The sequence below is a fragment of the Sciurus vulgaris genome (genome assembly GCF_902686455.1).
Source record: "Sciurus vulgaris genome assembly, chromosome: 13".
NCBI classification, from domain to species: domain Eukaryota; kingdom Metazoa; phylum Chordata; class Mammalia; order Rodentia; family Sciuridae; genus Sciurus; species Sciurus vulgaris.
In genome coordinates this window covers 94,548,475-94,566,649 of record NC_136474.1, presented here as the reverse complement: position 1 = coordinate 94,566,649, position 18,175 = coordinate 94,548,475, and the positions used below count along the sequence as shown (strand labels likewise).

Here is an 18,175-nt window from a genome sequence, read left to right as displayed (position 1 = left end):
CAGCATTCATATTGCCCAAGGTGAGTCTAGAAGTTTGGACTACTTATTTCTTTAATGAAATGAGCCATGCTAATTCATATTCTATATGATGAACGTGTTTTACATATATAGTGACACTGGTATGAATTCATGTTATGTGCAGAGCTCAGCGAACTCAGTAGTGTCTCCTGTGGACAGCCAGGACTCTCGTGTCGTGTCTATGGAACAGTCCTGGCCTGTGTTCACGTGGAGAGCCGCTTCAGGGATGGTGCACACTTAGAGGCCCCAGGTAAAGGCAGAGCTTCCATTCTGGAAGACTTCGTAAAATGTTCAGTCTATCCAACTCTTGAATCTTTTATTTGATTCTATTTCAGGCAAAACTTAGACCTCTCTGAAATACAGCAGCTGACAAATGGAAGCACAGAATTAAAATGTGCTCCAACTTCACAGTTGCACCTCAGTCTCATGGACCAGGCTCCAGAAAATGAAGACCTCTAGAAACCAAATGATTACGCTTCCAAAATCAAAATAACTTTAATCTTACTTTTTTGGTGGTTTAATTAGTAAGAGCTTTCATTCTTAATTTCTGATTTTTTTCTTATTTAAATCATTTTAGCCATTAGGCATTTCTGAAAATGAACATGAAGACACATGATAAGAGTCACCTGAAAATACTCTTTGAGGAGCAGCAGAAACAATTTATGGATTTGCAAATATGGAAATCTCAATCAGCAAAGACACAATGCTGGATGTGTTGAAAAATATCCACAAAAGAAATCACTGTACTTATTTGCAAAGAAGTTATGTTTGCAGGTGTCAGTACATATACTCATGCAATCCTATGCAGGACTGAGTATAAACACCATGAAAGAGTGATAACATGAATGTTAAGGATACAACTATATAATTATTGTAGTGAATTATTTAATGCATAGATAATATAATGGAGTATGTTAGCATTAGTCTATTATTTCAATTGCTCTACACAGAAGATATTAAATAATGTCATGAATTAAATTAAAACATAAACCTTAATATTCACGATAAGTTTCCTAAAGCCACATAGAGTATTTGCAAAATTATTGGAAAATATTCTCTGTCAGGTAAGGCCATTTATGGGATAGCACTTCCCACAATGAGAAGTTTTTATTTTTGTATTTTCGAAAGCTATATAAATATCTTTCTAGTTATGCAGGGTTCAGAGTCTAGGAAACAATCTGAGTATCACTTTCTGAATGAAAGTGTTCTGGCTGTCTTTTTCCAAGGTCTGTCTCCCCCACAGACCTCTCGACAGAGCATCAGATCTCATATCTAACTTTCTCCGTCTCTGGCTGACCAGCACTCTCAACCGGCTCTTTCCAGACTTTTCTGCATTTTGACTCATTGAGTTCTTCCTTTCCTCTTTGTGTGGTTCAAGTTTCCTCAGGAGAAATGATGGTGCTAGGTCTCAGATAAATTAGAAATTTAACAAATGTTTGTGTTTATTGGAGGTGATGAGAATCCTGAAGGGAAATCAATATGCTTTCTTGTAGATCATCATGAGAAATCAGTACAATGATTTATCAAACACAAATTCAGTCAACCTGCCAAGGGATGAATATTCCCCACATTTTACTTATTTTAAAGTAAAATTTTAACTTCCTCACTTTCTGTCAGTGAGTAAGCAAAGCCCCAGTTTCATATGAAGGATAATATTTTTATATTATAACCGGGAGACTATTTGCTTTTGTATTTGCATACAGGTTGTCTCTTTCTGCCACTTCTTAGCAGACCCAAATATTAATCTCAGTATCCTCTTCACTGTTGTCCTCAGGAACCATCCTTTTGGCTCAGAAGCCAGAGGGCCACTACAGATTTCAGGCACACACACACACACACACACACACACACACACACACACACTAGAAAAGCCCTAGGTAGGCATTTGCCTAGTAATATGCAGTTGAACCGAAACTCCTTCCATTACAATGGTGGAATGACTTACGATAGAACACCCTAATTCAGGTGATAAATTGTCCCCAGATGCCAATTAAAAATACTTTTAGTAAGTGTTTCTCTTGGATTCTTGGATATCCTTCATTTGCCTTGCCCCAATCATACTTAGACTAGTACAAAACAAATGAACAGATTTTGAGAACAACCTGATTTCTTTTTCTTTTTGAGAAATGTACACAGAATATAGCAGATCCAACTGGAGAAAACAGCTTCGGGAGGTGCTGATGAAACAGGAGGTGCACCATCACCATCGCACGACTGGACATTGGCTTCTGGGTGTACTAGCTGATCACCAGGGCATTTTCCAACGTGAGCTTATTCTATTTAAGTACTTTCCTCTCAGATGTCTTAGTATCAAACCTTCAAAATAATTTTCAGGTGTTGATTAATGTCCCCACAAGAACAGCAGAGCAGATCTTTACTACTCAGAGATCTGCAGTCTGCAGACCAAAGGCTTCAGGATCAGCAGCAATCTAGCCAGGAAGGTAGGGCTCCAGGCCTATCCCAGCATTTAAACGAGATGGCCAGAAGATTCATGACCTACAGCCTGGGAAGTATGGGCATGTATGATCCTCAATCTTACCATCCTCCCCTCCTGTGTGGATCCAGTGTCAGCACACAGCTCCCAGGCCACAGGAGTTTATGGTGAAGAAAACCAGTGAATGCAGTTGACAGTGGATCCCTGGAACAGAGCTGCTGTAGCTGACGGTCAGAAGCAGGTGCAGTGCACGCCATCTTGCCTGTTGCGCAAACGCCCAAGCAGCATGGCTTTGACTTGCAGATCCAGAATCATTTCTTGGATAGATTTGCTCCTGAACTCTGATCTCTGTGCAGAGGATCACCACATTTCTCTTACAGACATGACCAGTATGAACTGGCTGCGTCAGTCTTTTCATCTGTGGGATGGCCCCCAAGGGATTTCCAGCTATTGACGTGGTCCTTCAAGTTGCTCAGTATTAGCACAAAAAAGTATATGAATGCTTATTTAACTCGTCCTTATAATGTTCTATTTCCAAAGAATAAGCTCAAAGCCAGAGTTAATACCAATCCTGGAGTAGTCAGCGTTCTTTGCTGTCTTCTGAAACAACACCACAGGTCCTCCTGCAGGTCTAGGCAATATATCTGCCACATCAACTGCATGCTGGATTCAGAGACTCCCAACCACAGTCCAGTGTGTTGACCTGCAAGTCACTAAGGCCCTGGAGGTGGCTTAGTCAGTTTATCGCGCTCTCTGAACCTCTGGGTCAGCACCACCAGAGACCACCACCACCACATTCAGATCCCAAACCTCCTTCAGAAGCAACTGATCCTCCATATTGCATACACTGAAATATCACTTGCCCCATAAATATGTGCAATTATTACATGGAAGTCAAAAACATTAAAAACTATTTAAAGAACTGGAGATGTTAACTGTCCTGATTGATCATTACACGCTGCATATAGGTATCAAGTTATCACATCATTTATAATTAAAATAACAACTAAAAATAATGGAACAGAGCTTATCAGCTGGTTCTCCCACACACTCTCCACTTTTTTCTCCTTGATTTCCATCATATTTCATGATCCTTTGTTTCTTGCAGGTGCAGGGACATCTTCTGCTAGGGACAAAAAGCAAAGCAATGGCTTCTGTGTTAAATGACCATCTGAAAATAAAACATATTTACAGAATCCAAGATGGTTACAAAACTATTATTCTTAAATGCCACTAAAGTTAGCTTCAAAATGTTTGTACTGAAAGCATTATTAAACAAAAATGCAAAATTCTTTCATCATTTATTCCTATGGAGAATACTTGAGACAGAAACACACTTTGTCACCACATATGACATTTCTTGGAGCACACAATTAAAATTACAAAAATTATTTAAATAAAAATTTAGGAACTACTTTAGCTACATACTAGTGATATTTTTTTCTTTCCTTTTTTTTTTGGTATTGGGGATTGAACCCAGAGTCACTTAATCACTGAGCCACATCCCAACCCTTTTTATTTTTTATTTTGAGACAGGGTCTCAAAGTCGCTTAGGGCCTCAGTAAGCTGCTGAGGCTGGCCTTAAACTTGCAGTCCTCTTGCCCCACTCTCCCTATTTGCTGGGATTACAAGTGCATGCTACCAGGCCAGGCATATACTAATATTTTTCTACTACTTTCTGTACCAGTAGAATATATTTCTTAAACAACAATTTGCAGAAGAAAGTTTTATCAGAAATAACTCTCTCATTGAGAAATAAGAGTTTCCAGATGGTGTTCTTGTTTGTAAATCATTTTATTTTGATAGAATTGAAATGACATTCATTAGGCATTTGAGCCAATTTGGTAAAGTAATAGAGACTCTTGCTATCATGAAATAGAGGAATTTAAGAATTAGGATTACATAGGACATTGAGAAATAGCTCCAGAGGATAAAGATGAATTGTTTCTTTCCTAACTAATAGTTCCTTGTCTGTGGGTGTTCCATATTTCAAATATTAGAAATATGCAAAGCTATTAATTTGCCTTGTGCATGAATTTCAGGATGTGCCATGGTAACCCCCAGGCAGCATGGGATACAGGAGTAACAAGCACATTAGTTACTTGTGTGTTTTCAATTCCCTGGCCACACAGATCCCCTGGGAGATGATAACCTGACTATTAACAAAAGCCAAAGGAGAAATTTAAAAAGTGTCCTTTTATAGCTTAGTGTGTCCATATTATAATATTGAGGTATTATTGCATCGTGGTTGAGTTTCCTCTATGTTTTGTCACTTGGCTAACGAAAGCAAATTTTAAAAACATATTTTTTTTTATTTTCTTTTTTGTGGTGCTGGGGATCGAAACCAGGGCCTTGTGCTTGCAAGACAAGCACTCTACCAACTGAGCTATCTCCCCAGCCCTAAAAACATATTTTTAAAGAATGTTCATTGAACATTGACATGTGTGCCATAAAACAGCTGGTAGCAGGTCTGGGGAAAGGTCACCATGCTACGGAATGGCAGTGATGACCCCTTCAGACGACGTGGCCATGACAACGCAGACTGTCACGACTGGCCTGAGTTCCACCAACCTCGATTTTTAACAGAAGCAGCAAATTGCTCAGCTAATTTGGCCAGGATGTTATGATTACTTAGAAATTTCAGTCAATAAACACAAACCAATAGCTCATGTAGACAAACTTGTCTTGCTCTTTCTATTACACGGTGACTGATATAGAACTGACGGCAATTTTTAAAGAATTTTATTTACGTTCCTATTACATTACATAAAATTCCCCACTAGCCTTGAGTTTTTATATTTTCATTGATGTTATGCATTTTTAATTCAGTGTGCACTTCAGTAATGGTTTTGTTTCACTGAGAAATATCAACGTGCATATTTAAACAATTCATCATAGAATAACCAGAGTGTGCCCTATATTTTATTATACATTTTCCATATCTTAGTAACCCTCAAGACTGTATTTACTCATAATTTTAGAAAATTATATTTTATTAATGCTTATGTTTGTCAAATTATGTTTATGGCTTCAATGTCCCAGAGTATGAAATCCATGATAGATAATTTTTAAGACACACCTAGAACAGAATTATAAATATGATGCAGCAGTTTAAAGACTCAAGTGAAAACTATAAGGCATGCTAAATGCATTTCAGTAATGGGTTCTCTCCAAATAAGACAAATTTAAAATCTACGAGAGATAAATATTTTGGACAAATGAAAGGAAAAGGACTAGAATTATCCCAGGCTCTTCTCCCACACTTTATTTTTAACATCAGAACACTTTCACTCCAGCTCTGTATGACCATCTGTCTCTCCCACGGGGTGGGTGTGAAGCTGCATTCTTAGCCTATAAAAAGGGCATGCTGAAGGAACTGACACATGTCAGCAGTCAGCAACGCGGTCGGCATTGTTATCACTGTCTGCAGGATGGATGTCCCTAAACTTGGAGAGCGGCGTCGACTACTAGTGTTCTAGCTGTGAGAGCAAAAATTACTGGCAACAGGAAAATGGGACAAAAATCAGTTTTTGAGGAAACTGTGGAAGTTTTGACTTATATCTTAGTTTTATTCTAAATTTTTTTTCTAAATGTTTACAAGTGAAAACATTATCACTTGACCCACTATTATAAGTAGAATAACCAATAAATCTGTGAATAATAACCATTTCCCTGTCATTCTTCTGCATTTCTAAATGTAATCAGAAGCTTAAATTCGAACTTAACCTGTTTTATTCCCATTATATAACAATGCTTATTGTTTTCATTATATAACCCAGTTCATTACGTAGGTTAAAGTTCTCTTCATAACACATTAAATATTTTCATTGCCACATAGAAAAGATCTTAACTCTGAAGATGATGATAATGACCTGGCTCATGTGTGTTTGCATTGGCATTAGTTTAAAGTAAAGAAGTAGTGCAACGTTTAAGGAAGTTTCTTGCCAGAGCTGTTACTTAAAGATTTCTTCAGAGGTATCAAAGTCATACCTCTACTTAATTAGCACCCCCAAGTGCTCTAAAAATCAGTCTGTACCTCACATTTCTTTCATAGATCTAGTGTCTTTCCTTATTTAGGCTTGCACCCAATCAGTACTCCCGGTGATGGTCTGAGAGTGTTGTGTTTATTTTGACAATAAGAGACTATGAACTGATGAAATGTGGAAATAAAATATCTGAAATAATGTGCTCTTAGAATAGTAAGGTGATACTTCCATTGTGTTAAACTCCCAGAAGCAGTAGTAAAACAGCAACCGGTGATGTCCTAGGGATAAACTTCCCACAAAGCCCAGTATATATGACCAATATATTAATAAGATGTTTCAGTGCAGTCTGAATTTTAGAGGATACAGTTTAGGGGCATGACAGATTATGGGGTTCTTTTTTTTTTTTTTTTTGTAGTCTGTACAGTTTTGAAAATTATGTCAAGTAGAAGGCATTGAACTCATAGGCTCTTGTAACATTCTTAGGCCTAGGAAACACCTGATCGGGCCGGTGGGTTCGCTCTGCTCCAGCCTTCCATTCCGGCTAGACAGGTTAGACGTGGAGGGTCTCTTCAAAGCGTAGGCCTTACAGCTCTATTCTGAGGGGGAGAGCAGCCAACGAAAGAGGCCTTCCAAATGCTTACCCGAGGAGATGCATTTCTTAAAGCGGAACCAAACACTGCCTAGATCTTCAAAGGAAGGAGGGGTCCCTGTAAAAGTTGGAGGAATGAGAAATGCATTGGTATAGACTTGGGGTTTATCTCTGATCAGTCTATCAGAAAAGGCATATTATGCAAGCCCAAGAGCAAAGCATTTTCTTAAATAACGTTTGAAAATATCAGGTTATAAAGTGCACGTTTAAATACTGGACTCCTTTGTTTAAGAACGGTATGAGCTATCAGCCCAGCGGTCCGTGCAAACGTTGTACCCACAATGGTAGCAGAAGATAATCTTACTGCAGCGACTATCACCTTGGCAGTTTGTCAGAATGGTGAAGATCTGAAAAATGAAAATGCTGCCCCCCTTTGTCTTTCTTTTTTTCATTTTTGGATTCGGGCAAAGATATTGAAGGAGACTGGAAAGAACTATACATATCGTTCTATTTCCCCCGTGTTTTTGCAGAGACCAGCACTGCCTTAGGGGTGAATGGAGACTATCCGCAAACCCCATCCCATCCCTAGGATTCCCCCAAGGTTCTGCCCGAGTCCGCTTGTCCGAAGCCTGCGACAGGAAGGCACCAGCACCCATAGGTGGCGCCCCACGTCCGTGCCTGCGCGTCTCGCCCTTGCTGCAGGCGCAACTGGGAAACCCGGCGCGTCTACCCAGGTCGTTAGTGCTTGGAGCCGGCATTTTAATAAATAAGCGCGGTGCCAATGCGCTCCAGGAGCCCCGAGGTTCAGAGGAGTAGACTCATAAACCTAGGCGGGAGGCACTTCTTCAATTCTTGCCAAAACCTGACGTTTCCCAAACTGGAGATTCTGGAACCACGGCATCTTAAACCATTAAATTCCAAAGCTTTCTAGCTCCATCCCAGTCTTTTTTTTTTTTTTTTTTTAAACTTTTTTTTTTTTTTTTTTTTTTTTTTTTTTTTTCCCCCTCTTCATTATGAAAGTGATAACGCTATTCAAGATTAAGAGTTGGAGGGAATTTGGAAAAGAAAAGAAAGAATCTAAAAGAAGAGACGAGACTGGTGCTTTTGAGGGTGCCTAATTTTTAAAAACGGCATCTAGGAGGATTTCGCTCTGGGTGTTTGGGTGAGAGCTGGACCAAGGCGGTGCAGGGTGCGGGCTGGGGATGCGGGAGGCCCAGACAACGGCGATGCACAGAGGCCTTAGGGCGTTGGCGGCGATGTGCTTTGCCCTCCGGAGTCTGGAGGAAAGGCCGGGACCAAGGGGTCCCGCCAGCGATGCGCGCTGTGGGTGCGCTGGGCACCGGAGCTGAGGGGTCCCCGGCAGCCGGCTTCGCGCGGTGCGGCTGAGGACTCGGTGCGGCCCGGTGCAGGGTGCGAAGGATCGGGTCGGAGGCGCCCGGCGAACGCGGCGCCGGGAGCAGAGTGGGGCGCGGTGCAGAGCGGCCGCGGGGAGCGCGGGCGCGGGGCGTGGTGTGTACCGGAGCCGGCGCGGGCCGGCGCGGGAAAGCGGCAGGGCGGGGCGGCGCGGTTATTGGCCACGCGCTGGGAGAAGGGGTCGCGCTCCGAGTCCTCCTCCCGCCAGCTACCGCTCGCCTCATTTTCTCTAAGCAGAACAACTTCGCGGACAGCGGTGCTCGCCCATCATGGACGTTCCAGGTAACACGCCCCGGCCCTCCCCGCCAGGATCCTTGTGCTAACTGCCCTCTTGCATGCATTTTCATGAGGACCATCGCAAGTCTGTTTGCTGCGGTTCCAAGAGAGCGAGAGGAGGGTCAGGGAAGAATCTCGCAATCGTCTTGCACCGGGGCTGAGGACCGAGGATATTTGTCGTGCAACAACTTATCTTGTTCTTAGAAAGAGCCCTGGAAGAGTTGTTCGGAGGCCGTGAGCCTTGAGGAGGCAGGCGTCTTTACGTTTTGCCTCTTGGCTGGGCGTTGGAATGACCTGTCTGGCTCAGTGAAGGGGGGGACAGGGTAGAAGTGCCGAAGGGAGCATAAGTTAGCAGGAATTTGCAGGGAAGAGCGGACGGGGGTTCAGAAACGAGAGCTGGGAAATAAGCAAAGTCTGGGATTCCTGTCGCTGGAATCCTCTGTCGCTCGCGCAAGAGAAGAATCCAAGAGGTTGATTCCAGGGGCTCCTTCGTAGCCGCGGGATCCTCGGGAGTGGGTCCTTGGCTTTAGTCTCACCCGCACCCCCTCTTTCACTCTCCTGTCTTCCTTTCCTTTTAGCTCCTCTTAATTTCTTTCACCCCAAGGGGCTTCCTGGGGTTTGTTCTTTGGGTAGAAAACGGGTTTTTTTGTTCATTTGTTTCCCAAACGGACTGCCAGAAAACACGTCCACGATGGAAAAATAGAGGGTTAAAGGAAAGGCAGGGAAAGGAGGGTTTTTTTTTTTTTGGTTTGACTTTCAAGAAAATGTCGCTGAAATGAAGACGGTAAATCATATATTTTTCCTTCACCCGCTTCTTACACCCCATCTTCCTTCAGCTTAGTGGGCGGGGGGCGGCGCTGACGCCCCCTCCAGGGTCCGGGACCCTGTCTTGGCAGTGAGGTTCCGCAGCATCGCGGGTCCTTGACCTCACGCACCCCTGCGCGAGCCACGCAGGACCCTCCAGGGATGCTCTGCACTGTGCGCTCGGGCTTTCTCCGAACCTGTTGTGCCAAGTCGGGGATGGGGTGGCTGTGCCCAGACCAAGGGGATGGCCTTCTGGAAGGGAGCCTAGGAGCCGCAGCCACCGCTCCCCGGCGCCCATCCCCCTGGCCTTACCTCCCGACCTAAGGGTTTGGGTTTTCTGCCCTGACAGGTCCGCTGGCGCCTTCCTTCTGAGAACCCCTTTGGCCTTGAGCAGGAAAGCAGGGGACCCGGGCCAGAGGAGGCTACTTCTGCCCCCGCGCGATCCTTGGCGCTCTTCCCGCCCACGCCTGCCTCCGCCCTGCGCGCCGCCCCCCCAGCCCAGATGCCGGCGCCCGGCCGGGGCCCCCGGGGGCCGCGGCTGACCATGCCCGGGCGCCGGGGGGCGCTGCGCGAGCCGGCCGACTGCGGCTCCTGCCTGGGGGCGGCGCTGGCCTTGCTGCTGCTGCTGCTGCCAGCCTGCTGCCCCGTGCGGGCGCAGAACGACACCGAGCCGATCGTGCTCGAGGGCAAGTGCCTGGTGGTGTGCGACTCCAGCCCGTCGGCGGATGGCGCGGTCACCTCCTCCCTGGGCATCTCTGTGCGCTCCGGCAGCGCCAAGGTGGCCTTCTCCGCCACTCGGAGCACCAACCACGAGCCGTCGGAAATGAGCAACCGCACCATGACCATCTACTTCGACCAGGTCAGCCCGCCCGCCTGCCCACCCGCCGCCGAGGAGGAGAGGGCGGGTCGGGCGCGACAGCTGGGGTTCCCCTGCTTCTCCGACCAGGAGTCCCGGGAGCTCCCTTCTTTCTGCTCTGCCCTACCTTTTGGTTCGCTACTCTGTCAGTTCACTCCTCTCATTTCCCTTCCACATTGTAGCTTTTATATTCTTAAGTTAGCAGTTTACTGGGCACTTGGATTACTGAGAATCCCTTAAAGATGTCTAAGCTAAGGGTCCTGTAAAGCTAGGATTTGAAATGTATCTCCCAAAAGCAAACATTGCACGTTTTACTTTTTGCTGGGGGGATGGAGTGTTTTGTGGTTGATGATCTTCAGTCAGTGGAGTGTCAAGTTAAGGGCTGAATGCATTCAAAACTCCCCCACTCAGAAAAGGAGTTCTCCAAAGAGCCTACCCAAAGCACAGAAGAGAGGTACTGATTGTTTATTTCAGGAGATGGAGTAGGGAGAAAAATAAGTGGGGATAGTTGTAGGGAAAAGAGCAGGGATCACATATAAATATAAAACAAAACTGTGGTTATATAAACCACGGTATAGAAAGTGAGACATACAATATGTAAATGCACTGAATACAGTATGTCAATACATACGTAAGAACAAAGAGCAGTGTTTTGCTTTAAGCCACTTCTGACACTCAGTTCAAAGCAATCAAGACTCAGACATGGTCAAGCCTTTGCGATTCTTTCGCTGGGTTGTTGGTGCTGAGGGTTAAAGTTTGTGACCTTTCCTTTGTGTCCTTCCCTGTTGATTTCTATTATTTTTCAGAAACAAATTAAAAGCATTTCAGTGCTTTTCAAACTTTACCTAATCAGCTAATTCTTTTGCAAAGTGCTTCCCACAAAATGAAGCACCCATCCCTGAGCATAACTGTGGTCCTTGGACACATTCCAGTGGCTTTCCTTGTCTCTACCAGTCAGCTCTGCAATCGGAGCAATGGCAGGCACACACACGCCTGGCCTCTTTTTAGGCCGAGGTATTCACTTTGTAAATCCTTGTTAAGGGTTATCTGTTTGAGGGGTGTTGTGTGTGGAGGGGTGTTTTTAAAATGTTTTTATTTATAAGATAAAAATATTTTAATCATTTCCAAATCTTGGAGACAACAATGCAAGTATATTTGGGAACTGGATACTCTATTAATGTTGCTTTTTAAAAATGTGCTAACAATTTTGTGATTATTTTTTATTTCCCAATACCTTACAAATAGCTTCCATGGCATTTCCACATCCACCATTTATTTTGGGTGTTGAGAAAATTGTGATGAAGGGCAGGATAAATAGTGATAGTTTTCTAGTTTACAGATAAGGAACCTGAGCAGGGTGGGTTAAGTGAGTGGCCTGTTTAGGGGGTCACTGAGGTCCATTTTTCAGGGCCAGGAAGGGTGTCCTTTCATCTACACCATGGCTGTGAATTTGCCAGTTTTCCAAATTCAAAACCGAGGCAAAGGGTCAATGTGAAGGGAAGAGGCAATTCTAAGGGCTTAAGTGGACAAGACTTCATTCTGTAAAGCATTGTGAGGAAGACTGGGGGCAGGACTGGGAACAGACGTCCTGAAGTGCTTTGTCCTAACAGTAGGGCCCCTGTGGACTGAGTGGAGTGGCCTGGGACCTGGCTGCATTCCCCAAGCTACATCAGCTTTGCACACTGCTTTCTGAGTTGCAAGCAAGTCATTTATAATGAGCGTGTAAGAAGTAACAAGTAAAGTTATTCAGGTTGAAGTTTATTTTTTGACCAGATGACATAATCTTGAATCTAGAGTGTTAATGTTGCTGCTGGCTTTTTGTTTTAGAAACCAAAACACCAGTGGGCCATTTTATTATTTTAACTGAATTTTAATTTGTATATGAGGAGGGATAGGGACAAAATCTGGACAAATTGACCCAATTCTCTCTGTAACATCTGAAAGGGTATTGGGCCATAACTGGGAACTTGCCACTCTACAAATTCTGCTGTAATGCTTTAAACCTCTGTTCCCCTTGTATATGAGGACTACCATTGACGGGGTCATGTGAGCTCCTGTCAGGTGGCTAATTCTCTCATTTACTCTTGCATGTTGTACAATTTCCTTAGTCTGAACTGAGGGTACCCAACTACCAGTTCAATTCTTTTTATTTATTGAAACTTATCTGCATTGCTCAACTAACAGGTAAAACGTGTTGCTCAGAGGAATGTGAAGAGAATCAGGCAGTCATTTATTGACCACGCTCCTTCACTCAGTATGCATTATTGAGTACCTACTGTGTGCTGCCAGGGGCTGGGAAATGGTGGGGGTTGGGGGACCCAGACCATTTCTTCCCTGGGGGCAGATGAAGTTAGATTTCCATTTATAGCAACAGTCTCATTGAATCTGCCTCTTGCTCTATGGCCCTTTTTCCCGGCATCAAGGATGGAACTGTGTTTGTTAAACAGAGCACCCTGTTGAAGGCATGGTAACCCACAGATCTCAGGAACAGACTTGAGTTGCTGTGTGTTTACTGAGCTTAGCATCTCCCGTTCCTTTCTCTCTGCCCTGACTCCCAGCTAATCAAATCCACACCCACTTTCTGAATGCATGAATAAAACATAGTTTAAAAATCTTTCAAAATCATGATACATGAGAATACCTTTGGAACCCGTTCCTGCAGCAGGATGGTGTGACTTCAGTCTGCCTGCTTCCTGGGGAAGCCTGGCCGCTCTGTGTTAATACAGGAACTGGTGTCAGTGGTTATCTGAGCATCGTTAGAACAGGCTGAGCAGCAGCTTGCGGTCAGTACTGTATTCCCTCTTCTTTTTCAGGTCTTAGTAAATATCGGCAACCATTTTGATCTTGCCTCCAGTATATTCGTAGCTCCACGAAAAGGGATCTATAGCTTCAGCTTCCATGTGGTCAAAGTGTACAACAGGCAAACCATCCAGGTGGGTAGCTGTGAGAAGGGGGCGCATGCAGTCTGCTAATGGTTTCCCGCTGCTGAAGGCCCATTCTTTTGGTCTGTGAGGCTTGAGGAACTAGGGAACTGGGCTTTCCAGAGAAGATTGGTCCTGAGATCACTGGGGATCCTCTCTCTCAGGCCCCTGGTGTGGGCTCTAAGGATGGGGGGTGAGGAAGAAAAGAGCATGTGTAAGTGGGGTTCTTAACTGTCTGCTGAGCTTTCCCCTCTGCATTTTAGGTCAGTTTAATGCAGAATGGTTACCCAGTGATCTCAGCGTTTGCAGGAGACCAGGATGTTACCAGAGAAGCGGCCAGCAATGGAGTCCTGCTACTCATGGAAAGGGAGGACAAAGTGCACCTCAAACTGGAGAGGGGCAACCTTATGGGGGGCTGGAAGTACTCCACGTTCTCGGGCTTCTTGGTTTTTCCTCTATAGACTCAGCCCCTGGACGATTGGGAAGTTGCAATCTGGACGCAGGAATCCACCCTTCATGACACCCTACTCTTGCCAGAATAGGACAACTCATCTCCAGCTTCTGTCGGACTGTTGCGGTCCAAGAATGATTTCCTTCTAAATCTCCAGTATTTTCTTTGAATATTGACAATTCCTTGGGAACCTGGCCTCTAATTAGTTTTAGACGACAAGGTCTTAAGGAGAAATGAAATTATCGATCTGAGCAGTTTGTACCTGTGATTGTAAAGTCGATATTGGATTTTATTGTTGGGACCACTGACTCGCCTTCTTTGTACGTTGTGTCCATGTCCGGGTGGCAGGAGCCCTGCTGAGGACCAGGAACGACTGCAGGTTGCAGTCAGGGCTCAGACCAAGAGCCTGGCAAGAACCACCCACGGGACAGTCCTTGACCTGTGTTCCCTGTGTGTCTGTAGAGCCTTAAGAGAAGGAATGGCTTCGCCCTGGTTCTGTACCTTTCCCTGGGCGGCTGGGAGGGGGCGGGGCACTGCGAACCTGTCAGGAAGTGCTTTATCCAGAGGAGCCAAGTGTGCACGACTGGACTGCCACTTTTGTTTTGTATTGTTTGTATTTTCCTGAGAAGCTTTACTTTTCTTGTGCACTGGGCTCTCCGTCCCTACCCCACTTTAAGCTTTTGTGCTGGGGTTGGGGAGGAGGGAGAAAATGTATGCTGAGTTTATGGATGGGATCAAACAAAACAAAACAAAACAAAACCTGTCTATTTTGTTTTGAATGAGACCACACCAAACCAAAAGTATCTATCTATCAAAGTAATGAGCAAACGGACAATTCCGCTTATTCTTCCAAGAGATTCTCTCAGATACACCTTTAGCACTTGCAACCTGGATTTTGTTTTATTTTTTAATTTACACTCGGAATCCTTTAAGAACCTGGCCTTCCTGGGTGGGCCGGAACTGTGCTACGTGTGGCGCTGAGATGACCAGGTCCCCTGAGCACCGTTTTCATGGAGTGTTTTACCTTGTTTGGATCCACCTGGGAATAAGTGCTCAGTGATCAGGTGCGGCAAAGAAAACAGGACCAGCCCCTCTTCCTCGGGATCTTCCTTTAATCCGCCAAGGACAGGTCTTGTTGACACTGGGGCAGGCACCTGGCAGGAAGCCACTGGGAAGCCACAGCAACTAAAGGTATTGGCCAAAGCACCTCGGGGTGGGAGCGGTTTCACACATGCTTCATGTGCAAGGCTGTTATTAAGACACAGCTGAGAGATGATGGGCGCAGGGCTCCTATGCCAAGGAAGTGTCACTGATCCCAAAGCAATCAAATATGAGACCTCAAACAGGATGTTAATTTGTTCTTTGTGTAACAGTGTAACCAAAATATTGATAAAGCTCACATTTTAAGATTCAGAATAAATGGGTTTGATGTCTGGCTTGCTCTAATCCCTCCACATCGTATTCCTACTGTCAAAAATAATTGGGGAAGTAAAGGCCAGGTGTCAAGAACTTGGGGACTTTAAATCCATACGGTGCCTCTTTGAAAAGTACGCACACAAACACGCACCCGTGTCTGCAGACACAGCTGTGGGTCTGGATGATATTGCATACTTAAGTACATTGTTTTTACTTATTTTGTTTCAAACGGGAAGAGTTTGGGGAGAAACATAGAAAAGATAGCATTAAGAAGGTTTTATGGTAGATCCTCTGCTTCCATCACAATCTCGGAAGTTGTCCAAGAACCAATCCAACATTGCAATCAGTGACAGCTTATTTAATAAAAGACAGCAACTTTGGAAGTCACAGGAGTCCTTTCCAGACTGTGTGAGGGTGGTAGACCTCGGGTTTCCAGTACATGCAGGGGGGCTTATGCAAAGAGGTTTGACCGAGGGTCTGTTTCACTGCCCTTAATTGAAGAACACAGAAAAATGCAGAATTTGATTTGAGTTAAAAGTCTGTGAGGAAATGAATAAACCAGAAGTCCTGTTGAGTGCTTTGTTTCTGGGAGTAGGAGACATACTTCTCAGAGTGGACATTGTTTATTAATGCTGGTGACAGAAATAGAAGGCAGCTGGAGTGTGTGCCCTCTGTGTCTTGTTGTTTGAATCCTGTTTCACTCATTTCCTTAACTTTGTGTTCAGTCTAAAACAGGAAACCTCACTAGAGGACAATATGAGTACTTGTTGCTTTTATCCCTTAATATATAATACATGTATTTGTATTTATACCTTTATTACATACCGGTTGTTATTGGGTTATACTGTCTAATAAATAAGTTATTAATTGACCAATCTAAAACTAAGCCTATTTCAGGAGCTTATTTCAGGTGAGGAAAGCAACTTCTTGCAGTCCCGCCTCTTTCCACCTCTTTCTTTTGCTTTCTTGATTGGGATGCTGGCAGGGACCTGAGAAGAGGCCCTGCTGAGAGAGAGCTTCTCTGAAGTTGTCCACCATCAACCCAGGTATCTGCCAAGGCTGGATTTGACTGAGGATCCTGAGAGACACGGAGCTCCCTGTTACGGGCCACACACGTGTAGGTCGGATCAAAAACCAACGTGCATTTTCCTTTTATTGGAAAAAAGAGATGTGTAGCATGCCGAGGCGGGTCTTGGCAGCCCTCGCATGAAGCCTGGGTTTTCTTGTCTGCAGAGTGAGGTCGTGACCCTGCATGGTCGGTCACCCCATCGGGCTGTTGTGAGGGTCCCTGAGAAGTGGGTAACGTGGGTGCTATTGTGGCAGGAGCATTACTGGAAAGACAGATTTTTCAACATACAATTTGTGAAAATCATTTAAAATGAATATCTGACAGGAGGGCAATTGTACACGAAGGCAAATTTCCATGTTTCTCAATAGACTATTAAAACTGTAGTGCTATATTGAGGATTCCATTAGTTCGATTTTTAGGGATGATGATAACATCACAATGCATACATTTTAATTTAATTTCACTCTCAGTTGTGTTCTTTAGCTATCCTGTGAGGTTCCTGTTAATCTTTATGTTCCAGTATATTCTGCCCATATTTCAGAAAAATACACAAATGTAACATTTATGGTACGAATTAAAAAATGTAATTTGATTAATATAGTTAATATTATGGCATTTTAATATTAAATTGCTTTAGTTGACAAATGTTAGTTGTACTAAATTGTCCATGCCCTTAGTGAAATACCTTTTTCTTCACTTAACTTATATTCCAATTTGAAACACAGCCCCAGTGATTCAACACCAGGTCCTGAGAAACTATTTTTGCCATCTGTAATTCCTGAACTATTTTTGCACCCTAATATTTTTGATATATGTGTTTATGTGCAAGTGAAATTATCTACATTTCCACAATGTGTGCTTTCTAGGGCTGCTCAGAATAAAGGTGATAAAAACCTGCTGAACATTAGCATGAAAATTCATGGAACCCTGTAGAGATGACATAGATTTACTTGTTTAAAAAATTAGCTAAATCTAGTTATATTGAGACTCAGAAAAAAATAGAACATACATATAAAGCAAAACAAAACCTTTGCTGAATATTTTATTTTACTTGTGGTATTTTCTTGTTATCAAGGAAATTACAGTGGGCATATCCATAGCAACTATTATATTCATATTGCTGACCTGTGAATACAGTAACATATATACCTGATCTTTTAACATGGTAATATAATAAAAATTACATGGACCGGCTACATTCTCCTGGAATCTGGGAAGATGTAAGAGGAAAATTTGATGAATCACTTTCTGCAAGCAAAGCAAAGGCAGAGTCTGCTCCTTCGTGGGCTTCAGTTGTACCGAAAGGAGCAAAGACTGTTCTATCAATCTCTGTGCCCACAGCTTGCATCTTTTATAAAGGAACAAATGTTGTAAGAAGATAACATTGCTGTGAATAAAATAGTCAATGTTTGTTTATATTTCTATGGTATAAGAAGTGTATAATAATCGAATGCATAAATGCACATGGTCGAAGGAATTCTTTTACATTATTTTTATGATGGTGTAAATAAATGGGAAACTTATAGAAGCAGGTTGCATTGAATCATTCTAAAGGGTCAGTGGTTCACTCTGTAAAGTCACTTGTAAAACTACAATGAGATTTGCCCTTTTGCCTTGCTTATGTGACAATTTACTTATTGAAATTACATTTCCCAAATGGACACTTTGTTACTAAAATGAGAAATTACAAACATTTTATAATTTAAGCCAATCCTATAAATTCTCGTGTCTTAAAATTATTTTTGTTAGTATTTAAAGATCAAGCACACCAAACATAATGAAGCTAATCAACATATTCTTTCCACATTGGTTTCATTGTTTTCCTCTTCTTGTGCATTGAAACTTTTTTCTCTGAGACATTGGGAAGAGGTTAGCTGATGATGTCCAGTCATTAGTCAAGTCTGTTTGTGAATTTGCCAAGCATTTCAAACCATATGAAATC

General features: G+C 43.4%; 1 protein-coding gene across 5 annotated transcripts; it reads left to right on the top strand.

Annotated features, from left to right (window-relative positions):
• The first annotated feature begins 8,077 nt into the window (after nt 1–8,077).
• On the top strand, nt 8,078–17,837 carry CBLN2 (cerebellin 2 precursor). 5 transcript variants are annotated; one of them, XM_079108692.1, is made up of 5 exons: nt 8,078–8,189; nt 8,678–8,722; nt 9,870–10,379; nt 13,190–13,309; nt 13,561–17,837. In XM_079108692.1, exons 3-5 carry the CDS (start codon nt 10,023–10,025, stop codon nt 13,756–13,758), a joined length of 675 nt encoding a protein of 224 aa, XP_078964818.1. In that variant the 5' UTR covers nt 8,078–8,189; nt 8,678–8,722; nt 9,870–10,022; the 3' UTR covers nt 13,759–17,837. The 5 variants fall into 5 exon arrangements, with proteins under 5 accessions (XP_078964818.1, XP_078964821.1, XP_078964820.1 ...); XM_079108694.1 differs by having other exon boundaries at nt 8,107–8,189; nt 8,675–8,722; nt 9,846–10,379; XM_079108695.1 differs by lacking the exon at nt 8,678–8,722 and having other exon boundaries at nt 8,086–8,189.
• The last annotated feature ends 338 nt before the right edge of the window (nt 17,838–18,175 follow it).

What these genes read in the sequence shown, in the direction of transcription:
- CBLN2 (XM_079108691.1), top strand. An exon ending in TGACCATCTACTTCGACCAG is followed by an intron (nt 10,380 to 13,189) that starts GTCAGCCCGCCC and finishes CTTCTTTTTCAG; the next exon opens with GTCTTAGTAAATATCGGCAA. An exon ending in ACAACAGGCAAACCATCCAG is followed by an intron (nt 13,310 to 13,560) that starts GTGGGTAGCTGT and finishes TCTGCATTTTAG; the next exon opens with GTCAGTTTAATGCAGAATGG.